This window comes from Zerene cesonia, chromosome 9 (assembly GCF_012273895.1).
Source record: "Zerene cesonia ecotype Mississippi chromosome 9, Zerene_cesonia_1.1, whole genome shotgun sequence".
NCBI lineage: Eukaryota > Metazoa > Arthropoda > Insecta > Lepidoptera > Pieridae > Zerene > Zerene cesonia.
The window spans coordinates 2,459,634-2,485,847 of NC_052110.1; the positions used below are offsets into that span (position 1 = coordinate 2,459,634).

Sequence of the window (26,214 nt, forward strand, 5' to 3'; positions counted from 1 at the left end):
CTGTACTCACGAGTACGTTGGTAATAAAAACGGAAACGATGCAGTAAAATGTAACAGCAAAATTCTTTCGATTACAATTCAAAAACACATTTTCATTCACATTGCGATAACATGAATTCAATTCGAGCACAAACACTATATTCGTATAAAAAAATCACCAAAATTCCACCTTCCAGTCAAAGCACGCCACAGTCCACAGTCAGCCGATTAAAAAAAAACAAATCCGCGCGTATCAAACGTCACCTGCCAAACTTTTCCCGCGCGCGCACCGATACGTTCCGAAACGCACGCGCGTGCATTATTTACATGCATTTCGATAGAACGTTCCGCCGTAAAAACACGTGTGGAGAGTCTGTCGGTCCAGCGGTCATTGAGGATCTGCTATCAAAACTATACGGCCGCGGCGTGCGGTGGATGTGTGCGAGAACCGGCCCCGGCGTACGCGAGGCATACGAAACAAGCTTCCAAGTGCTCGACGGGGCGTGCTGTCGAATTTCTGAACGTCACGTCGCCTGTAATTGGGTTACCTTTACGTGACGCGGGCGTCTGTCACGTTCACAGACAATGATATTGGGATGCGCCCTAATTATGACTTTCGCTAAATACTCACTTCGAGTGTGAAATTGTTCGTAGTATTGATACTGCACCATAACTTGTTCAATTTCTGTTTTTAAGCTGCGTTTCACGAATCAAATTTACAAATTTACATAAAGTTTTAGAAAGTTATGCTTGATTAAGGAAGAAATGTAACCGTGAGAAGAATAAATTTGTCAAAATATGATATCGAGCGTAGATCTGATACGAGAAGACGTAAAGATTTTTGATGTTTTGCATTCAGTATCAAATTATACGTTATTATAATAATTAGCCAGTACTAAAAATAACAGAACATCGTAATGGAACACGATTTCTCACGGCATTTCTACACATGACCTAACCTTGGTGTAACTGTCGCAGCAATTTTGAGCTAACGACGGCCAATATAACTTGACCTTTAAAGATCAAACATTAGCGGTGAACGTTTCGCAGGCGAGGGCTCATATTACACTGGTTTTGTGATAATTGCTTAGAGCAATGACTGTATGACACACTGGTTAGCGGTAACGGTACATTTTTAAATTGAAAATATTGTGTGATTCGAAACATTAGTTGCCAGGAACATTAATAAAAAATAAACTATTGACGAAATTTAAATAAAAATATTTAAAGTGCCCTCATATTGATAGAAACAAAATTAAATTAATTCTTTATCATTGGGCTATCTCCAAGAATTCTATTTTCAAAAACTTCACACACATCCCGATAGCATTACCATAGATAAACACAACCACAGACAGCAGGCAAATTAGAGCGATAATTGTCCATATTCTGTGATCAGAACGAAACAGCTATATAAAACCGCTGACGTTTTAAAATTGAACAGCGGTATTGTGATTGGCCGCTCGCACGTAGAAGGCGTGGGCGAGCGGCTGGGCGTGGCTCTGATAACGTGCTAATACTAGGTCAGTGATAGCGATAAATTAGTTACGCCTGTTACAGAATAACACCGCTACGGTGCTACGCCGTAGATTTTTTTGTCACGTAGCCGTTTACGAACGTACTCCATAGTACTTGTAAGTCTGGGTGGCGTTTGCGGGGTATTTTTATTTAGAACTAGCTGTTCGTCCCGGCTTTGAGTTAATCCATTACAAACAAACAAACAAACAGAAATGCAATTTTTTTCTTTATGATGTTACTGAAGAGATCGGGTAAATACTTGACGAGTTTTTATTTTGCTATCGGCATTTTCAGGCTTGATTTGAGGGCGTCTTAAATTGGCCTTAATATTTCCAATGGGTACCTATAATATTAATTTACAAAGAAAAACAGTAGCTAATAGTCGATAAAATAAAATATGAACGTATAGGGTAATAGGGCAAACTCATGCAGATTATACATTATTCATACATATATATATACCTATTAAATATATATTAGAAATTAAAGACTTTTTAACGAATTTTAAATGTGGTTAGTCGAATCGTAAGAAGTGGTTGTTGTCTAGAGTGTGTTCACATATCGCAGACTTTTTGTGACGGCTATGCTTGATATCCGCAATGTTCAGTCGCTGTAAATTGTTTGAAACGTCGGTTTAAATATATAACGAATAAATCGCGTTTAAAATCCGTTAAAACGTCTTTAATTTATAAATGTATAACACTCACATAAAATCAAACACAAGAAAATACTATACCCATTTATTATCAAACATTAGTACCCAGTACTACCTACACATTCGAGTCCATACTTTTTGTGACGAAACCGTAGGCTTGCGGTTATAAATGGGACGCAGCTTCAGTTGAAACATTATTTAAACACATTGTCTATTTTAAAATAGCCTAATTAATTAGTACTAAGTATAATAGTTCCTGAAACTAGCTAACTACTAACTCTTTATTATTAGTATAGTTAAAAAAGGGAATCCTTACCATTAGTTCATATCTACAAATAATGGATTTGTTAAACATATTAAACACGTATTACAGACGAGTGGAGTAAAATAAATCTAATAAAACTTAACAAATAAACTGGTTTTAGTCACTATATTAACAACTATCCGACCGCAGCTTCGCACGCGTTAAATTCGGAGTAGTTTAATAAATTATTATACATATAAACCTTCCTCTTGTATCACTGTATCTATTAATAGAACCCCATCAAAATCCGTTGCGTGGTTTTAAAGATTTAATCATACATAGGGACATAGGGACAGAGAAAGCGACTTTGTTTTATACTATGTCGTGAGGACCCACATTTAGGCTCCTACAAGAGCTGGATAGCTTTTAAATAACTTCTATTTCCAGACAAAACAAAATGAATGAACCTATCACCGCGCTGAAATTTATATCTGCAATTAATGTTAACGCGAGACACTCACGTCCGTGTAAACATTCGCGGAATACTATATGCGCGTATGTATGTTAAAAACATTTGTAAATAACGTCCCATCTTTTGGGTTGACTATTTGTGCAAATTTAAGTATCATTATATCATTTTTATGCTTTATGTTTAATATATTATAGATAAAAATTAATATAATATCATACAAAATAAAATAAAAGGAAATATTTTTCAAATTTCAAAGTTCTGAACCGCTCAAACTCTGATCATGGAAGTTCCTCTTAATATTTCAAGGTATCCGACCTTTTATATCATGAAAATAACTTCTTGTATCAATCGAAAATAGACCTTACCTAGCAACAATTAGAGTTAACCGAACTGCACCAGTATTGGGCTTCTTTCTCATTAATACAAATTTACATTTGCAAGTGATCAAAGAAAAAGCGACCTTATTTTTTAAGCATTATAATCGAAGAAGGGAGCATACCCATACGATGCTATTTTCGTATTCGAGTTGCGTACTTGGCAATCGATAAGGCTGGCTAAGGAAATGAGATTTAGCGAACACTGAAGAGTTTTACAAATATTATTATGAAAATTTAATTTCATAATATGTACCCACACTATAATCTCTTTCAGCGTTGTCTCTTTCATGTGAAAACGGCTGAACCTATTTTGATGATGCAATAAGTTATAGAAATACTTACGTGACTACGCGGGATTTAACTTGTAACTAATATTTATGGTACAGACCGTAGTGATTAAAATAAATTTTAGGATGTCCAGCAGTTTTTGAGTAAAAACATTACAAACACACTTAAATACAAATCTTTTCTCTATAACAAACAAATTCATCAACTATATGCTGTTTATATAGATGGAATCGAAATTGAAACGTAAATTTACTTTTCTCTGAGCAAAAACTTCTCTAAAACTTAACAATGCAACACCTGACATAGTGATGATACTAAGATTCTAATTACCTTCAAATTGGCGATTAAAATTTCCTTTGAAGGTCTAAGTTTGGTGTATAAAGGCGGACCAAGGTGCGGATTACTGCTTCATGTAGATTGGTTTTCAAGTCACGCGTTGCTATTGATCCGCACCGGGCCACGCTGAGAGTGTGTGTTAACATCGAACTTTTGGGTTATTAAAACTCCTTGGTATCCTTCTTCCTAGTAATTATAGACGAAAGTTTCTGAGTAGGTATGTTTCACATGAAACAGGGAGTTTTCTACAAAGATAAATTCTAGATTCGAAGGCTAACAAAACAGGGAATTTTCTGCAAAGATAAATTGTAGATTCGTAGGATATATTTGCCCGGGTATCAGGTGAGTGAAGCGGCGGAATCCACCTAGCATCTAGTTATTTTTATAATAATTAAATTAAAACATTTATTATGACACGATTTACAAGTGGTCCGCCCCATCTTCAATTACATATAAATCCGTGAAAGAATTTTATAATTGATCCTGTAGTAATTGGGATTTTTTAATTAAATGTAACAATTATGAGTATAGTGTGCACAACAAAAAAAAAAACAAATTAAAAGGTTGGAGATGCCGGGGATCGAACCCGGGGCCTTTCACATGCAAAGCGAACGCTCTACCACTGAGCTACATCCCCGATGGTAAACTGATGGAAATGTTATTGTCACTTCCTTTTTTAGGTTTAATTACTGCAAACTGAGTAAATATTTAAATGTCAAAATAGATATTTTTTTTATGATTATATATTGTATGTAATTTTCTTTCAATAAATTCTAAAATCTCGTTTTTTACCTATATTTTCGCATTCAATAGGTAACAGCTTGCTTAATCTTCTAATCTTATATCTTTAAACGAGCAATTCTTGTATATATATATTTTTATTTTTGTAATAATAAATAAATTACTCTTTCACTCAAAAACTACTGAACCGATTGCAATGAAATTTGCTTCGTAGATAGCTGGACGACTGAAATAATACATAGGCACATTTTATACCGATATTCCTACGGGATACGGACTTACGCGGTTTCAACCGCGGGTCACAGCTAGTATTATTTAAAGTTAAAAGTCTAATGTGTCTATCACATATTACAATGAAAACCCATATTCCGTCAGAACGCGGTTTCCCCAGTTAGAATTAGTTGTAACTAAATGTCTTTGTAACGACTAAGTAGTTTTATTAGAAAAAACGCATACAAACCGAAAAGAGAATTTAACGCTAGCATAACAGCTAACTGAAATCGAAGTGTCCGTATGTGATTTATGAACGACTAGGTATTTCTCACACTACCACCTACATATTAACCCCTTTTTTATAATTGTCTTCGTCTACGTCCGTGCTAGTATATATTAGCTACTTTCAATCATTACGTTTTATATAATTTTCGAAAAAGCTAGCGTATAAACTTATAAACGTATAAACTTATTTAAAATACTTACTTACTAAAACATCTCTTAATTTTTGTTAATAACAGCCGAATAGATTGTAAGAAATTGATCTCAATGCTCTTCACTACATAGTATAAAATAAGGTCGCTTTAAAACTGCGCAATGGATTTTGATGCGGTTTTGTTATTAGATATAGAGTGATTCAAGAGAAGTACTTATATGTATAACAACATCTATTAAACTACTTCGAAATTAACGCATGCGAAGCCGCGGGCTTTTTATAAGCTACTTTTTAATATAACATTACGATGTTAATAAATTGTCGCAATACTGCGTATAGACCCTCGCAATCGGATTATACTCAAGTGAGAACCCATGTTGAGTGTAACATCTTACGATTAAAATGCAAAGAACTGTGAGCCTGTTAACTGTGTCATATATCAGCTTGCTCCAGCGACCCCGCTCGCGTACTCAAAAGATGAGAAAGTCCCAGGTTTTTCCCGTATAGCAGTCGTTCCCGTGGGATTTCCGGGATTAAAACTGTCCCATGTCATATCTCTGGTCTAACACTGTGTTTTTACCATATTTAATTCAAGACAGTTCAGTGGTTAAGGTGCGAAGAAGGGGCAGTCAGACAGAGTTACTTTCGCATATATAATACTTGCTGCGCCCCGCGGTTTCACCCGCATAAGTCCGTATTCCGTAGGAATATCGGGATAAAAAGTTGCCTATATGCTATTCCAGTTGTTCAGCTATATATGTACCAAATTTCACTGCAATCGGTTCAGTAGTTTTTGCGTGAAGGAGCAACAAACCCACACACATCCTTACAACTTTCGCATTTTTAATAGGAATATTTAGTAGGAAGGATTAAGCAGCGATATTACTTTTTTTTATGTATTTTAAAGAAAATACCAAATAATGGGACTTGACTAAGTAAGATCGAATAGCTTGGTTATTAATTACATTTATTTATAGTATAGGTACATAACCTGCCAACAAATTATCTTGTCTTAATTATGTGTAGATAGCATACATAACTGAAGGTTATACGTATGTAAAACGCTATAATTGCTAACTGGCTATGCCCCGTGGTTTCACCTGCGTAAACACAAATGAATATCAACACTTTAATAATTTAACTCCAATTATTTATTCACGTGTAATTCATAACCACAAATTTGAAAACAAACTTTTGAAATATTTCAATGGAAAACAAAATTCAGACGCTTATAGTCAGTGGGAGCGTTTAAATCAGATGGCGTATTCAATCTCATTTATAAGTTATACTCCAAATATAGCCTTGAAGCGACTCTTAATCGATACCTCGCACCCAATACCAACAACGGAATCGAGTATTTTGTTATAAGGCGAGAAAAAGCGCGAATGTATGAAGCGGACGGACGGACGGACAAGAAATCATTATTGCGGCGGCATCCATACAAATAATTGGCCCGTAAACATGTCAAGTCGGTATCTTCTACCATGTATATTAGGATAGGGCTGGCGGCACAAAGAAATATTTTATGAATTTATTGAAATGGTGTATCATACAGAAAGGTTAGAGAAGCTGACTGGATGTAAATATTTGTCTCTAGAAGGTTGCATTTTGAACGAGGTTCAAGAACTGTCAGTTTCTGCATCACCAAAATAAAGGATAAACAGTGAAGTAAATTAAACCACAAATTTAAAAAAACAAGCAAAAAAATTGGAGATGCCGGGGATCGAACCCGGGGCCTTTCACATGCAAAGCGAACGCTCTACCACTGAGCTACATCCCCGTTGATTACAGCATGATATATTAAGATAATATAACTTATCAGGATTACTAAATTATTTTAACAAAGGTTTCCTAATGAACAAGTGTTTTACAGATGTTTCAAATATGTGTACTTAATTTTTACCACATAGTAACAAAAAGTTTTATAAAGAAAATGGAAAGATAATTGTAGAAGGAATTTCTTACAATTTGGTAGAGATTGAATACAAATTCAAGCTTCAATATAAATATTAAATTTAAAACAGTATATAACGAATGACTGCTTCCACGCATGTATCAGTAATGTAATTTAATCCTGATATGATCCAACAGTGTAATTTAAATGAGTCGTTGTAGAATGTATGCATTTATATAATAAGTCATTGTATCTTATATTATTTGTTTAGCGTAATTACAGGTCAAGTCATCAGATTATTATAAATCAATTTGAATGTAGTAAACACGTTTACCACTTTTATTAGAACTGCATAAAACTTTTAAATATGTTAAACTCATAAAAAATTACCAAATAAAAAAATTGTCAAGTAAAGCCCTGTGGCAGCCCTACCGTTCGCCGTATCCGTCAATGTCTTGTCAATAGAGAAGGATGAGCGAGGCGACTTTTTCGTCGCGCGACAACACCGACGCGTCGACCCGCGGTCTGCGCCTGCGCAGTCATATTTTACATATTCATATTTTATGATTTAATAACGCGGAATTCTAGTGAATTTGCTTTTTAGTTGGATTTGTTTCTTGGGATTCAAATAAATAAAGCTGAGCCTACATGAGTATAATATTGTTTTATTATATAACGCACATACTAAGTTATGATAGGGGATAGTATATATGTATTAAGATATAGAACTCAATTATGCCTTTAAAAATTGGGGTAAACATAAAAAGTTAGTTGAAAAAAAAGTTTTTTTTCAACTAACTTTTTATGTTTACCCTATATATAATATATATAACATACCATAACATAACAAACATCACTAAATACAAAAGCACGGAAACAAAATATTTCGAAGTACAGTGTAGCATAGTTTGTAGCTATAAAAATCCCAAACCATCCTATTCAATTTCATATAATTCTAAAGCATACATTTATACAAAAAGGGCAATAAACTTTTTGTCAATTCACTTTTCACTGATCGATCGGCGATCAATGCGGTCGTTAGTTCGGCATCCCGCCGTCAGCTGGCGTCATTGTCCCCAGTAATTATAATGTAATTAATGAACGGTTTAATTAAAAGCCATCAGATAATGTTGGGCTTATTGATGCACCAATTAATGCAATTAAGGGACCTTGGGTAAGTCGATACATTGAAATACATTGCGGTTGACAACTATTCATATGTTAGAAAGCTGGAAGATTATCTAAGCTTGGATTGATTGCAAAGATGTTACGTCAATGGAGCCAGATTATGCAACACACATAAAATTAGCCGATTGTTTAGGAACATTTATATTAAGGCAATTGTTGCTTATTAATCGACTGCATGCAATTAAAAGAAATTGTTCAAATAAATAGCTTATAATTCTATAGACTCATATCACTATCACTTTGGTAGACCAAACATAAGTATTTATTATTATAATTATCAGTGTATATCAAGTCTATATAAAAAGACATAAATTTACTTATTATTCTATTTATTCAGCAATTAAACGTCTGAATAACATATTAAAATAACTACGACTTTCAGGTGGAATAATTTTTCGACAACGTAAATAATATTGTATGAAATATTTCATAATTTCTATAACATAACAACGCAACACAACAAGTTTGTTTTGTTTTGTTTATTGATGCTTATATATTGATCTCAAATATAAGCTATTCATTTTCTTCTAGATGTATGAAGGTAATTTAAAAATTTATAGACTTATAAACGACGTACATTCGTAGGGAAATAAATACAGTCTCTTATTTTGATTCATGTGCAAAGTTGTCTGGTAGAGATCACTTGTTAGTGGAAAAACCTTCTTTTGTACAATAATACAATATTTCTTTTGTTGTTTTTCTTGAATAATAAATAATTTATTTATATTATTATTAATCCAAAACATTTATTTTAATCTAGATTTATGTTATTGATGTTATGAAGATTTAGTTTATACAATAACCTATGCTGGAAGCAAAATACAGGACTATCATTCTTTCAACGAGTGTGACGATGACTATCCAACAAATATAATCTTCTATTGTACAATTTTAACCCAGAAGTATAAAACATTTCTAGTATACGCGTTTTGAACAAGAGGTTGAGCAAAATTTTCATTCGTTTTGTACAGTAAACCGCTACCAGCCTAGCAGCTACAGCTAAGTATGAGAAATATAACATTACAGCGCAAAACCAGCAAGTTGAGGCGTCTCGTACAAACCACCGTAACTCAAACAAGTAACGCGCTATCTACCAACATCGAGATAAAGTCCGCATTCAATCACAACGAGACACTTTTTCATACATTATTCTTATTCATCGATTCGTTAAATAAAATGGAAAAAGCGTTTGCAAGTGGGGGGCTGACATAAAGCGTGGTGGCAAAAACTCGCATTCCATTGACTTGGGATCTTCTGTACGAGCTACGGGCCATCTAAATCGTGATATTGTAAAAATGTAAACGACCTCTCGGTGGTTTTATTGAGTTTATTTATTACGAGACCGCCCTGTAGTATGGGCTTTGGAGTCATTCTCAGATTCGGTAATATGATTCGACATTAACAAAGCTATACCTAAATGTATTAAGGTTTTTGAGAAATATTAGCCAGACTGGGTCGACAATGATACAGAATTATATTATATAATCTGCGTTTTAATTAAATCATGAAATATGATATAGGATCTTTCACAATTACCTATAATATTAAAAATATCAAGTCGCATACATAAAAAACCCAATGAAAGGTCAAAAATCAGATTAAAAAAAAATTATCCGTATCGTGTTTGTATGAAACACAATTCCGTAAAAAGTTTCAATAAACTACTCATTAAAACAATAATCAATACACAATCGGCAATAAAACGGAAAATCGACACCGGCTTTTGTCAAAGCGATCGGGACCGTCCGCAAAAAAATCACCATAATTATTTCACTCAAAGGGTAATTTCGAGTCATTGTTCTTGAGAAATACCAATTATATACAATTACTTGTATATGACATTGTGTCGTCGCATAGCCGGCGGAATTCCTTCGTATCGATACTGAATCGAAGGCTCGAATAGCTGGCGTGGCCGAGCGTCGGCCAAGCTCGCGCTTCGCAAAAAGTAGAACAATATACCAAAACAATATTTTGGACGTTTGATAGTTATGGGAGATAGGTGTGAAGAATTTGGCGGAATTTGCGAACGGTACGCTGGTTTTTCACTTAATTGGAATATTCGTTTAATGCGATAAGCCTGGTATTTTAGAAAACTGTCCTTTAATTTGACTAATGATAAACGAAATCATTTAACGTTAGAAACAATAACTTAGATGTTATTTGAAGCTTCAAATTGTGATGGCAAACTTATACAATTATTTTAGCATAATTTTCGTTTTTTGCAAATTGGGATCTTCGTCAGTTTTAAATTGCTAACTTAGATAATTATAATTCAGACATAAATTGTATGTTAGTATGTTGTTTAAGCCTATTTGTAATAAAGCGTTTAAATGTTGTATCACAGATTACTGAATTACTGCGTTAGTGTTTTTTTTTTATAAATTAAACACTCAAGTTGTAGGAACCTCAACACATAAAATTAAATATTTCTTGTGAATCATCAATCACTCTCTTATATTGGTATTATAACATGTGTAAAAACAACTTACTAACAAATAAAATAAAAATGTTGATTAATTTATAACGTGTGTGAAAAAATCTTATAAATCTCTAACATATTAAAAAAAAAAACAACAGCTATACTATCTTCACTATCGTTGGCATCGACCTATCTTACTCAGAATAAATATCGAAATTAAGCATATCAATAAAACACAAGATTCACATCGATACGTCGAATTATACGACAAATAAATAATGTTCATAAATCAAGATTGCAACAGTATGATGTCGCGATGATGGCAGAATGTATTCGTCATCAACAATCGGCTTACTTATGATTTACGGCACAGCGCGGGCGGAGCGACGCCGAATGCAACTGGACCCTTCTGAGTTCTGCTACATTAGAACTGGCCAGGGAACTAGCGGGATATAGATATACGAAAAGTATAGTAGATTATATATGCGAAAATAAACAAATTTTATATTCAGAAACTATCAACTTAAAACTACCTACAGAAATATTTAAATTATGAATAAATAGGTGGACATTACCTCCTTCTAGAATATATATTACTTAGTACTGAATGAACTTATCAATAGTGTGTCAAAATAAAATTTATAAGATTATATTAGAAAACTGGCGAGTAAACTATTGAATAGAGAAATTACAAAGAAAATTAATCGAGATTATTTTTATGTCTACAACACCGCTTACGTGTTCTCAAATCATTGATATTTATTAATCATTTAAAAAGAGTGTCAATGTGTGAAAAATATCGTATATATATGTTTCCTATTAATTTAATTTACCTACCTACAAATGTTCCTTTCGTCCTTAAATAAACTCATTAATAAAATTTTCGCCAGCTTAAGAGCCTCATACTGACCACGTGTCGTTACAGCAATAGAATCACACTTAGGTACTTTTTTAATATCTTTCCACAAAAAGTAGCCGCCCCTTCATCGAGAAAACAATTTGTTTGTCCGAGACGCAGAAGCCGGCTCTTACCATTAGTCACTAGATAATAATCTTGGATAAAAAGCTAATATGAAACGCGAAGCGGGATGTGGAAATGTAGGTACTAAGAGAACATTTGTTTCAGAAAAAACTAAAATTTTTATTTTTAATGTGAGTAAAAGCTTTTTTAATATTAGAGTAATTATTTTAAAATGTGTATAGTGTTTTGTTACATTGGTTTTAAAGAACCACAGAGTTTCTGCTGGTGCTGCTTTCGAAACGGTAGATAAATAAATATAATTGAGTATTTTGATTTTCGATTCAAAAACCCTCACATACGAAGTCAAGCATTATTTGATCATGTTATTGACGCTTAGAAGTCTGAAGTAATTAGCCAGTTAATTAGTAAAAACCATCACATTAATCGAACGATAGTGAAGTTTAACCACAACATTGCCATGATTATTAAACTATGGCGGCAGTTTAGATATTCACACTAGGCGACGCTGTTACAGTTTTTTTTCAGCAATAAAAATAATATAAGGAAAATCACGTAATTGTTTGAAATCTCATAAAACCGACGTATTTCCAAACTTCCCTTAATGCAAGGTAGACTTATCACGTTTCACCGCCTTTGTGTTTATACGTGACCAAGTCGGAAGGAAATGGACATCGACGTTTTAACTAATAAACCAAATCATAAATAGATAGAAAAAAGTGTTGTTTTGTTATGTACAGACGCGATAAATTAATAAAATTAAGATCATCATATTATTGTGTAAGGTACTGTTTTAGGATAAGTTTATGCAAAAAAAATGTTAATGGGCATATTTGATCTTTGATAGATTTCAATCACTTTAGGTATAATTCCATATACACTCCTTCCTTTTTACATAGATAATGTTACTTTGATAATAAACACATAGATCAATGGCAATTGACATTACATTCTCTCAGGTATGGAGTGTAAAGGAAAAGGGAAATATGTGAAGTGTCAGACAAACCTAACAAAATCCGAGAACCGACCACAGTGACGCTAGAGTGAAGTGAGTTCCTTTGCATAGACATGTATTTAACAAGACAGAGTAAAGTGAGTTGATTAAAAGGTACTTCTTAGCTAACCCATTTCTATACGGAAGCTACTCCCTCCTATACTCTGTACTCTCAGGTATATTCAGATGTCAGTCCGAAATTATTCAAAACTAAAGAGGTTATAAAATGTTTACGAGCCAGGTATACCGACTACCGAGTATTAAACCGTGGAAGTTTCACATTCATAAACGAATTTTCCAGTGCTGGCTGGAAATTTTATTTCCGAAATAATTTTCCGTATTTCCATCTTGTTTTTCGCTTTTTGCATCTGTGGATGCTAGTCACGTCGGAGCTACGTGCTCCGCTATACCTTGTGCCTCTATAGAAGAGTTTCAGTCGATACACCCTCCCTTCAGATACCATGTTTTATTCTGTTAAGGCTATATTTTATAGAGCAATAAAGAAGCGAATATCGTACTTATCGTTGCGGTTTTAAAACGATTTATTAGTAAACAATGGAGGTCAAATATATGATTGTGTTTTATTGAAAATAGCTCTATCCGATTTTATTTCAGGAATGCAAAATTTGCGGTCAATGAACCCGCAGCTTCTCAATTCTTTGACTTTAAAAATCATTACTCGCAGCAATTGATTAATTACTAAATTACTTTTCCTTTTGACCTGCGAGGGACTACATTTTTTAGAAACAATCTGTTATAATATAGAAAGAAAACATATGGTAATACAGTACCATAGAGAACGTATCACACAAAAGAAACCTAGATGAAGCTAGAAAATTTAATTCTCAATTTTTACTCGTGGGAATCTACTCCACGACCTCTGCAATAGCTTGGCAAGTAACGACTGCTCTTGTCTTCGATAATGTTAAACGCATAGCAATATTTATATTAAAGATTATACTTAAAACAATATTTTAACGGTATTCGTCAGCGGGTTTGGTGTGGCGCGCGCCCTCGCAACGTGACGTGAATGAAACTGTGAAATACCAGTTGTTATGACGCGCTGACTGATGGTATGCTATGTTTGGGTAGTTTTTTAGATAGCATTTAAAAAGTAATAAGACTGTTTTAGTCTAGTTAAATAGTTTAAATTTTGAGTAGAAAGCTTTGATAGTAAATAACAGAAAGAAATTAATAAAAAAATTACATAAGTAACGTACATTAATATATACACATCTTTTAAAATGTTGACGATTTTAAAAAACCTTTATTTTATTATTGTAATCAGTTCGTTCGTTGTTCTCTCAGAAGTATTAAAGAAAAAATTGCCTGTGTGTCAACCAGCGCCATCTTACGCCAAGTAGCGGAGTTGTTGTACAACGTGAAAAATATGTTTTTGTTCCTATATTTCATTCATTTAGAGGAAAATTCGGAATAAAATTAACCAGATCTATTTCATTTTCAAATATCGTCGTAAAATATAGCATAACTAAGTCTCATTTAATAGGGTTTAATCCCGCATTTGGCGCGTGAAAATATTTTTATGGGCAAGCGGAATGCCATCATAGTCTACCGCTTCCCGGCCCCTTGACAACTTCATGATTTAATGCTCATACTGAATAATTAGAATCCGATCATAATGGGATTAGTAAGTTTATTAAATGTCTGTATGTATTATGAGCTGTATGGCATCGTAGCAAGTACATCATTCACTACATAGTATTAAACTAAATCCCTTTCCACCGTCCGTGTGTGTTTGTGTGCTTAAATCTTTAAAATTACGCAACAGATTTTGGAGTTTTTTTTAATAGATACAGTCATTCAATAGTCAGGTTTATATGTATAATGACATCTATTAAACTACTCCGGATTTAACACGTGCGAAACCGCGAAAAGCTAGTACAAAATATTTTAAAAAACCCTTATGCAAATCGAAGCAATTACCAGTCTCTTAACAGGTGACATCTGTTTTAAAAAGAAAATTATTGTATATATTGTATCGATCAAAATTTATAATCAAAAACAGGATGGACATAGACTTACGTAACAATTTTAAATTAATCCAAAATTTAAAGTGCCCTTATCTGAAGCAGATTATACTACTGTTCTTCTATATACAAGTAACAACTCCATTTGTGTCCTGCCAGATCCAGACATTTATTTTATTAATCTCACTACGAATCGAATCCTTGATCCCTCGGTTCACATATTTTCCAAGTAATGGCAAACCGCGACTTCAACCGTCATCTAAAACCATTCCAAAACACATCCCCATAAAACTGATAAACAAATGTAATCTGCGAACAAACAGCAGACAGTAAAACAATGGCGGAGTCATCTGAAGTTCATTTACAAGTATCGACGGGTCCATTAATGCGACGTACGGAATTAGCTATAAAAACTTTTTTACAGTACACGGGGGACGGTGTAGTGATGTGCGAGGCTTATCGATGAAATATACTTTGCGTGTCGCGTGTTGTGGCAATGTTTTAGAATTGAGGTGAGGTAAATCACTATTTAACAGCAAAATTTTCACGGATTTAAACAATCATTTTGAAACATTTGGAAGATACTTGTTGCTTGATAAATGATTTAGTTAAAGGTAATAATGCTTTAACACTTTTTAATAAAGCATGCATGTAGCTTTTCAAGGCCCATTTTTATTGAATTAAATTAAAACGATTTCGCCTTGCTTGCAGGATTTAATTACATTCCTTATAAATCATAAAGAATAAAACGATAATCGTAACAATCAGATAAATACAAACATCAAATAGTGTGTACAATTATTTCATATTAAATGTTGTTATAACACAAAATCTGTTAGTACTACCTACTAATATAGAAAGAGCAGTTGTATTAATAAATTTGAATGTACCACAGTTTACAAAATACTACACTAATATTACAATATGTACTAAATAAGTTGTTTCGTTTGTTTGAAAATTTCATATCACTTTATTTTATCGATAACAATTGGTACAACCGTAGTCGGCGCAATAATTCTTAGCCACACCTCATTTGCATTTCTTTATTGGATCGCGGGGAAATTGAGAAAAATTCGGGCATTCTCCTTTAATTACGACGATTGCAGTGGTTCTTAGAAACATTGTGTGTATGTATAATTTAGAATTATAAATACAGTCTGTGTGTATACTTGATAGAGTCCATTTTGAAACTAACTATTTAGGTTTTATTTCATTGCACGTTTTCATCTTTTTATAACCGAATAAATGATTTAATTTTTAGTTTTACAGCGTTGAATGAGATACAATATCACGAATAAAAGATTACTATTATAATTAACATTTTCTGCGTTTTTCCTGTAATACATTCTTATTTTAACCGATTTTAAAATATATATAAAACCCATCTATTAAAATTATGCGGTAGGAAATAATGACCTGAATTGTTGTAGTAGTAGTGTATGATCCTCACTTCCTAATATGTATGTATGTGTACCTATATTTTTTGTTTGTCGTCACGACTAAACAACTACAGTTTTATGGGTTATCGGTGGTCTTATTAACCATTAATCAAGAATAAGGACCGACATCTAATGAATACACAAATAATAACAGAAACACTATGTAGGAAAAGTCGTAATTGAAATATTACCCGAACAAACTAAGATCAAGTCAACTTTTAGCTGATTTAAGATAGATAGCATATCCATAAACAATAATTTAATAGTGTATCTTATTCCAGGCTCGTTTCGAATAAAACATTCAGCATAATGTGCAGCACAGAGGTATGGCGCAGTTTGCGAAATGTATAGCAACTGTTTGCTGATGGATAGCCTAATCTGCCGATTGCCGCGGAATGGCCCATAAACTAACAATTTGTACCTACACCTACGTGCTCACCTGTACCACAGATAATGTAATAGTACAGATAAAATAACGCTTTTCAAATGACGAATGAGTGACTGTTACACAGATTAGGTATGCAACTGTTGATTTAGTACAGTGTAATGAACGCTTTCGTAATATCTGTAATCTTTATTGTATGAGGACTGAAGAGTATGAATAATATAGACGTTACTATTCAGAACTAAGCAAAAAAACTTTACATTTAATGTTTGCGTGCGCATTAGATACGAGACAACTATGTTGTATACACTATACTCTTTGCATCATAAATATGATATGACGTAGATACTATAGAACCAATATTTAAATAAAAAAATATTTTTCTGCAATATTGACGATTGAATATTTTAATAGTACATACAATATAGTATTACATAGATTATTAATGCATACATATTTAAAGTTGCAATGCTTAGTCCTTCTTGTTTTTTGTATACATTTATATATTAGGATTTTTGTATAAATTTAAATATAAGGGTACCTACCCTTAGAAAATCGATAACAAGCGCCTGTGGCCTAGAGTCGAATACTATTATTTCAATCCATAATATTTTTCATAAACAAGCACCATCAAACGTACACGTTGAGTATATCCAAAAAATTATAATTACAACTAAATCTTTTAGATAATTGAACCTAATTCATGTTTTAATATTATTTATTAATATTTCACTTTAACCATAGAAAAAGTAATGGAGATGCCGGGGATCGAACCCGGGGCCTTTCACATGCAAAGCGAACGCTCTACCACTGAGCTACATCCCCTTGAACGTTAAAGTTAAAACAGTGACTCATTTCACTTATACTTGAATTCTTCTAAAGAATTCTCTACTTGAAACAAAATAGAAAATCGTAGAAATGTAACATATTTTCCTCATTTCAGGAAATAATCAAAGCAATACAAAACGCAGGAACATTGCATTTTTCAAACCGTCAAAATTTATTGCCGCTCAATTGAATTTCACACTTGATTTGGGCGGACTCGAATCCTTCCGGTTTTCAAATTCGGAACACATCTGTCAAATGATGGCGGGAAAACAGAATGGTGTTGCCCGCTTCTGTGAAGGGTCGCTATGTGTCAAACGGGAAATAGTTATTTATGGGCGCCATTCACAAATTGCATTCGTGGTCGAATTGATATATTGGAATGTTTTATATGTAAATGTGATCTCGAATGAATGTCCTGCCCCAGAAACGGATACCGAATGATTTAGATACGACTTACTGCGTGCTCACTGTTAAACCACGTTATAAATGGATATAAATGTTTATGCTATATATTATTTCCTTAATAAAAATGTAGACGAAAATTTTCATAACATTGCGTATAAGTAATCGATAAAATGTTTTACCTATAGTTTATAATTAAAATATCTGTTTTCTATGTTGTTCTGTTGTTTAATCAAGTGTCCAAACAAAACCAACACAATACAATATAAAATCAATATGTAATGTGTGACTTTATGACTTAGTATGTATGACGTTATGACTTTTATTATTATTTAATTTAGTTTAATTGCCAACCCAATTTTAAATAAATTTTTATTAAAACATCTTTGTTTTTCCCTAGATAAAAATAAGGAAATTACGATACAGTTTTTCAATAATAGATTATCTAATATTCGTGTATAGCAACGAAAACTGTATCCGTATTGTCAACATTATAATAAATTGGCGTACACAATAGATTCCCAAGTTATAAACAATACGAAATATAGAATGGTCACGTTTGTTCGATAAATCAAATAAGTTCAGTAAATCATAGCGCTAGTTTAGTCAGGGAGGTCGGCTGCTGGGTCCACACGACTTTAACTATGATAAAGAAATGAAATAATAAATTCCAGTTGTATTAGAACTAAATATGTGGATAACTTTTTGTAACTGCAGATGTAAGGCTTGTTAATTGAATTACCTTGGAATGTGGCAAATGGCAATAGCCGAGGCGGTTGTAGCTCAATAGTTAAGACCTAGAACTTTATAAAAGTCGAGGGTTCCAAGTAGAACGAGCCAGCAACATATAAATTGATTTTTCAATATATCTGCAAATTATCCACGTCACTAATGCTTGAAACGGTTAAAAAAAACATAGTGAGTAAACCGGCATGTCCAAGTATCTTAAGTTTGACATGTAATATTTGTATTAAAAACCAGTTGAAATAAATCGCTACAAATCTTTACTATACTATAATATAAACTACTAGCTTTAACTCCGTGGGTTCACCGTCACTCGCATGGTACCCTGGTAAAAAGTAGCCTATGTGCTAATCCATACTACAATCTATCTCTGTACCAAATTTTATACAGATACGATAAGTTGTTTTCTCGTGAAAGAGTAATAAACATCCATACCTGACATATCATTTTTTTATTTCTTATTATGAAATAATATTATTTCACAACTTGTGTATTTTTTCATGGTGAGATACTTACTACCGAAGGTCAATTTGTTGGAATGAATTCTAGTCATCAGACAGATTTTAATTTTAGTAAATTTTAAAATATTAAGTTTATCATCATCATCATCAGCCTATATTTGTTCCCACTGCTGGGACACAGGCCTCTTATGAGGGTAATCCACCAAGCTGATCGTAATGAAGTGCAGTTTGGATTTTCAGACATGCCGGTTTCCTCACGATGTGTTCCTTAACCGTTTCGAGCAGTGGTGATGTTATTCACATGTACAGATAAATTTAAAAATCTATTTATTTCCTGCACGCTCACCTGGTCTCGAACCCCGACTTGTCGATTATGAAGTCCGAGGTCCTCGCCACTGAGTCACCACTGCTTAGTAAAGTTAAGATAAGTATTAAAAATCAACCATCACCATTATTTCTCTTATCACCACATATAGGCCTTCAGTCACAGAGCAATAATTACAAGTGCTTCAGCGACCAAAAGTGCCACCGCGATCTCCTTAAAAAAATACTGATTAAGCCAATACATAAATAATTAATTTCTTGTAAGACATTGTAAGTATTGTAAACTGAAAATGCTACAAAACAATCGCTTGAAAAATTAATCTCTCTATTTCAGTCGATTTTTATGAATTATTTTATTATTAGATATTTTTGAAGTGAAACTTCTTTAGAATCGTTGTGATTTCAAACCTGATGCAACGGAAAAACGACAGGTATGAGACAGAAATACAATAATGTGTAGAATGAAGCTGGCAACGAATGAGACAGAAATATACGTACTATTTTATATTTTATATATACTCATCTCATTCTTTTGTCGATTTACTGAAGTTTCACTTCTATCGTGTGTGAATCGCAAACACACCTTTTTTATTTTATGTACAATTGCTATTTTTATTGTAATATTTAAAAACACCTTTTTCTTATGAATGGTATTCTTATGATTTATTAATACGTACCTTTATTTATTACAATTATAAATAATAAATATTCTATACACAAAAATACTCAATGCCCAGTTAAATGAATTTTAAAATGTCTTTATTAATTACATTTCAATAACGCGCCATTTTCAACGGAAATCTTGGTGAGGAACGCAAATTCCAAGATTGGTTGCATGTAAACATAATAACTGTAGATGAAAAATATTACATTCATTTAATACAAAAAATCGATCAACAAATATTAAGATGAAATACACATTTATATAATAATAGTTTTGATGTTGAAATAAATTTTCATAAGACGCATTCATTCAGAAAGCAAAATGAATTTAATACGAAAAATTCTTTTAGTGAATACATATTTGTAATAAGTATTTTATAGTATTTCGCATTCGCTTGTTTTTATTCAATAACTTACTTATTGCATCTAGAAATTTGATGTCCGCACCACGAAAGAAGTCCAGGACAAACGTATTAACTAAATTTCACAGGTTGGCCATATCGTAGAGAATTGTCATAAGTTGCCCCCTTATTTCTGTGATTTGAACCGTGTGTAAAAAAATGGGCTTTGATGAAACGTAGGATGGCAACCAAATAATAAAACAAATTGGTGTACCCTAACCACACTTAACATTCCAACATTACCAACTAGTCTATGGATACTAAGTAACTGATAGAAAACCTTCATATAAAAGAGTTATGCCACGCAACAATACTTTTCAAAATGTATTTTCCATAACTCTGGGGGCATTTGAATTAGAATACAACATATGATTATTATTATAGGACTTTCGTGCTTATAAATAAGCTATAGAACGCGCGTCACTAAAAAGAACTGAAAGCACAAGTAGTAACATGAATGATATGATAATGATGAGGTAGTGTGCATCCCTTTATCTGTAATATTTTATTACTTTTTGTAGAAGAATGCTGAAATGTGCGGTGCCATGTTGTAGAAATGATTCCCGTAAGCAACAAATAGAAATAATATTTATTTTGCAGTACCCAAATGTCATACCAACTATCCATATTTTATGCATGGCACGTCACTATAAAAGTGTTTCCTCTTTATTTGCAACTAATACAAATAGCTTGTTTATGAAGGTTTACTCTAAGCCATGGACGCTGACAGCGCCACGTCTATAGGACTTCTTTCGTGGCATACTCTAGGTCAGTGGTTGTCATTTCACATTTTCCACTTGTCTATTGCCACTTGTTATCACAATGGTTGGTGACGTCAGCTGTAACTGCGTACTGACCTAGTTAACGTTTGCTAGTGTTTTGGTAGCGATTGGGAGGACAAATTTAATCTTTCAAAAATTCCTGCCGGCTAAGACTACATAATCATATGATTATATTGTGTCAGTCTACATTCTCGCAGTGTCTCAGTATCCTTCGTTCACTCTTATAGGTTAGACAGTGTTTTGTTTTTGCCATTATATTTTTGTCAAAAAGTTATTTCGTAATTATTAAATATGGATTTTAACGATAAAGTAGTGCTTATAACAGGCGCAAGCTCTGGTCTAGGAGCCGCAACAGCTATCCATTTATCGAAACAATCAGCGAAATTAGTACTAGTGGGCCGCAAGGAAATTAATTTGAAAAAAATTGCGTTATATTGCGAAAAGGCTAACGGAATAAAACCACTCGCGATTACCGCTGACGTTACTGAGGATGAAGATTTGGAAAGAATTATACGTGAAACTATAGAAAATTTTGGCAAATTGGACGTGTTGGTTAACAACGCCGGTATAACAGCAATGGGAGGGATTAAAAAATCGGATATGGCTAGTTACGACAAAATAATGGCCGTAAATACGAGAGCCGTGTTCCGGCTCACGATGCTAGCGACCCCTCATCTCGTTCAGAGTAAGGGATGTATCGTGAACGTGTCCAGTATCACCAGCACGAGACCTAATACCATCTCATTAGCATACAATATGTCGAAAGCAGCTTTGGATCAATTTACAAAATGCGTCGCTTTAGAATTGGCGCCGGATGGAGTACGAGTCAACGCCGTTAATCCTGGCTTCGTAAAAACCAACATAATAAAAAATATCGGCTTAACAGAAGACCAAATAGATCTTTACGCAAAAAATATAGCGTCAGGTACACCACTGAAGAAGTTAGTGGAAGCGAATGAGGTTGCCTCTTTAATTGCTTATCTTGCGAGCGATGCGGCAAAAAGCATCACAGGTTGTTGTTATCCCATAGATGGGGGTAGACTATTAGTTTAAGATGTTTCCAATATCAACCAGTATTTATCATTCTATATCCACTCGACTAACTCGTGTTAATGTTATAGATATTATATTTTCTAGTCATAGAGGTAGATAGATATTTACACAAAAGAGTAACGTTTCTGATCAATAACCTATGTATTTAAAGTGGAATTTATTTTTATATTTATTATTAAACTCGACGTAATTATAATCTTGTCTCAACTCTATGAAATAAAATGTTAAAAAACTATCTTTCTTTATTTTCCTCAAAAGCCGTACCCTTTATTTTTCAGCCTGTATATACCTGTGTTGGATATAAATAAAGTTATATATCTAATCCGATTAATGTTACAAGTTTAAACTTCGAATATACGGACTGTTAGCTCATAATTTGAGAGCTACTTTACCATAAAGTAAAAAGTATGTATCTCTGTAACTGTCCTTAAAATACTGAAACGAATTTACTTACCTGTAGTACAGTTTTGTGCTATCTGTGCCTGTATGTACAATTTAAGTTATTAATTGTTACAACTTATCTTACAAATAGAGCCAGAGACTGCTCGCATGCAACAAAATTTTGTATTTCGTATTTATAGTTTGAAAATTTTCGCAAGAGGAAGTATAATATTTTTACGACTTGAAATACGCATCTTCTCAACTATTTATTTAGCAAAAAAATCAATTCACAGACTTCTATTTCTTAAAGACTTACCCAGCCTTCGACACCTCAAATGATTACACAATCGCTTATTATTTTTCAACTATTACATTACACTGAATAGATAGCCACAACTGTAAGTTTTTTTTCAAACAAAATGTGGGTAGGCTAGAGTTGTAACTAATATTGAACTATTACTATAAAAATATAAAAATATGCCCAGCAGCTTTTACGTCTTTAACGCACATTAAAGAACAAAAAATTCCAGCTTATATTTATGAATCTACAAAAGATCCATATTGCAAAGCAATTTCTCTTAAAAAAATGTAATGTAGAGAATTGTACCTACCAGTAACACTAACCGCTAACTAGGCTGTTTACATACATATAACATAGGCATTTGAGTTATTATTGAACTGTTATCCAATATACTACGTTCAGTCTACTATGATAACATCTGCAAGACATGAGAGAATCCAACAAAAACAATCGATCTAATTAATTAATATAAGTTCCTAATACGTCTATCTTAAGATGTGCGCTGGCAATATAAGAGACAACTAAGAATACTTTAGTCCTGACAAAAAGTGTTATTGATAAATAATATATAACTCATTCAATAATTACGGCGCTTAATTCATTTTTTTCTGTATTATTAACCAAAGTAATGTGGAAGTTACATTGAAATATAATGGAAATTTCGAACCTCTTTTTATATTGTTTCATCTTAAATGATATATTCAATAGGGAAGATTTCACATCGTCAAGACTATTAGATATTTTTTATCAATTATGGATTATTCGTTTATCCGTTGTCGTCGTGTCGCTTAAACATTTGCAAATGCGAAAAATACAAAAATTTAGGTATTTAACATCCAGGATTAAAATTATATAAGTTGGGATAGGATTTTATGAAATAAGATTAATATTGATTCCGTGACTTGAAACTGTATTTTTTTCTATTGAATTAATTTTTAATATAAGTTGAGGTAGTGTGCAACGGATTAGGTATAGGTTGCCTGCATAAATGCGCCGCAAGTATGCTGTTAAAAAATTGTAATGGCAAATTTTAACTAGCAACCATGGAATATCGAAAAAAAAGCACGATAGATACATGCAGATCCGAACAGTAGAATCTTGGGAAAAATTTATTGCATCCCAGTTTTCCAAAGTGAAAACTACCAGTTGAGTGATTGTGTCCTCCGACTTACAAAGGTTTTATGCTAAGAACATTTACTAAACAATCTAACTGTACTTTACGCTACTGTTTTCAATGGGGATGTAGCTCAGTGGTAGAGCGTTCGCTTTGCATGTGAAAGGCCCCGGGTTCGATCCCCGGCATCTCCAGTTTTTTATTTTCCGAAAACAAACAACTTGACATTTTGGCATTTCCTCTTTAATTAAATTTCTTAAAATCAGATCAAAATAAGACAAGACACTAAAGTACAATTTTATTATCTTAATATTTAATTTGTTCAGCTTGAGTTAAAAATATCATTTAAGATTTAGAATATACGAGAAATATAATAAAACAAATGCCACCAACTCCAGGAATGTTACAATTACAAATGAAGTCGGCCAAATTCAAAACAATACCTCAAAAATTTCGTTACTTATTAAAAAGTATATGAACATACATGACATTAAACTTCCTAAGGATTGTAGGCACAAAGCGAAATGTGAATTAAATGAATGTGACATGAAATTATTAAAAACTTGAAATTTTTCTCATTATATAAATAGAAACATTTATTTATATAATAATAATATACATCATTCATACTTTGGAAATTGTACAATGAATTTAATTTAAAAAGAAATGCTGTAAAGGCAAAGTTCCATACTAGAATTTAATTATAATTTCGAACACGATTATCGACATCACATACTTATCAAACAAACTATACTAGCAACACTAGGTGTACATTGAACACATACTTTAACAAATTGATTCTCGTTGCCTAGAATATTTTTAATTAAAATTACCTTTTCTATTCAAACATTTACTTCAGAAACGATTTTTATCAGCTTTCTAAAAGATAGAGTTTCTTTTTCTCAACTATTGATGTAAGTGGTCGAATTTATTACATATTTTTAACCACTTATTTCAAAGAAGTTACCAAGGCAAATAATATCGTTTTTTTTTTTCTTCTTACTAGCGAACATAAGAAATGAAGGAATGAACGATCTACCTATGCTCAACTCAAACAATATTTGAAATAACTTCTTATAATAGTTCTTTAATTAAGGTTTATCAAATTATTATAAGCAATGAAAATCAACTTGTGCTTATATATCTAACTATCGACATTCCAATTATTTTATTGACCGTAAAACCGCTAATGAATTTAAGCATGCGTAGATTTTTTTCGGGTTACACTCAAGCTAGGAAACTTTAAATTTACCCTAATTTTGTCTTTTTCTTTTCGATTTTACATTTTTTATTATTTTAGAGGTGACATATAATTTTTAGTTGGGAATGTCAATATACATATAGATTGAAATTTGCAAGTACGTTTTATTTTAAAATTTCACAACAATCTTACATAAGCTCTTGGCTAAGAGGAACTAGGACACAGGACAAATTTCTTCCTAACTTTTAAAACTAAGAAATCAAAGTTTATCGTGTCATGTGTTCTAGTTCAAACGTGGTATACAATAGTCAACATTATCCAACATTAAACGAAAGAAGAAGAGGTTTCTAAAAATCATGCATTAAAATAAAAGCGAATGGAGTATGCTGGGATTGAAGATATCCATCCCCGCTGGCTTCTGCGACGTCATCATTGTGTGAGACCGGTATCAGAATGTATCTTTCTAGAACTTTCTAAACTATTGTTGCTTGAGAAGATTTTTCTAGTTCGTTTCAGTTATGCTGCTCAATTACGGTTCTTCTTCTTTTTGTAGGGTTATAGATATAGAGCAAGATCATCTGGAGTATCATCATGTTTGGTATCACTATACGTATTTAGGAGTAAAGTATGGACTAACTTTAATGTTTTGCTTAGGGTGGTCATTGTTGGACTCAAATTGGGGACTTTCATTATTCTGGTTTCAAAGTTGGTAATAACTATATTACTGCTCTGCATATGGAGTTCACTGATCACTGGACCATCCCTCTTCTGTACATAACTATCGATTACTGCACTGGATAGTTCGAGAATTACTGGTTTCCCTATTCCGATTGTATCATTCGATTGTGGCGATCTAGTAGCGTGCATATCAAGTTCACACGGGGGAATTGCTGGATTACTGCACTGCATATGGCGTTCAGGGACAAGTCAGGCTTTTGGGTCTGCATCACGGTGTGGCGTTAATTCCTCGCTGCTGGCGCACTTATTCATGTTGAGGTCGGTGTCACGCGCGGG

The 26,214-nt window shown here is 33.0% G+C and overlaps 2 protein-coding genes and 4 non-coding genes across 6 annotated transcripts in view; 2 read left to right on the forward strand and 4 right to left on the reverse strand.

Annotated features, from left to right (window-relative positions):
• LOC119828955 (protein trachealess) overlaps nucleotides 1-366 on the reverse strand; it is a 142,383-nt gene extending 142,017 nt beyond the window's left edge. The window contains exon 1 of the mRNA XM_038351289.1: nucleotides 11-366. The gene's annotated coding sequence lies outside the window, so the exon portion shown is untranslated. The remainder of the gene's footprint in view (nucleotides 1-10) is intronic.
• Nucleotides 367-4,434: 4,068 nt separating this feature from the next.
• On the reverse strand, nucleotides 4,435-4,506 carry Trnaa-ugc. Its single transcript has one exon. It is a non-coding gene; the product is annotated as a tRNA-Ala (tRNA).
• A 2,461-nt stretch (nucleotides 4,507-6,967) lies between these two features.
• Trnaa-ugc lies at nucleotides 6,968-7,039 on the reverse strand. Its single transcript has one exon. It is a non-coding gene; the product is annotated as a tRNA-Ala (tRNA).
• A 10,259-nt stretch (nucleotides 7,040-17,298) lies between these two features.
• Trnaa-ugc lies at nucleotides 17,299-17,370 on the reverse strand. The gene has a single exon. It is a non-coding gene; the product is annotated as a tRNA-Ala (tRNA).
• A 3,798-nt stretch (nucleotides 17,371-21,168) lies between these two features.
• On the forward strand, nucleotides 21,169-22,440 carry LOC119829087 (3-oxoacyl-[acyl-carrier-protein] reductase FabG-like). The gene has a single exon (XM_038351463.1). It carries the CDS (start codon nucleotides 21,442-21,444, stop codon nucleotides 22,201-22,203), a length of 762 nt encoding a protein of 253 aa, XP_038207391.1. The 5' UTR covers nucleotides 21,169-21,441; the 3' UTR covers nucleotides 22,204-22,440.
• Nucleotides 22,441-24,121: 1,681 nt separating this feature from the next.
• Trnaa-ugc lies at nucleotides 24,122-24,193 on the forward strand. Its single transcript has one exon. It is a non-coding gene; the product is annotated as a tRNA-Ala (tRNA).
• Nucleotides 24,194-26,214: the final 2,021 nt, after the last annotated feature.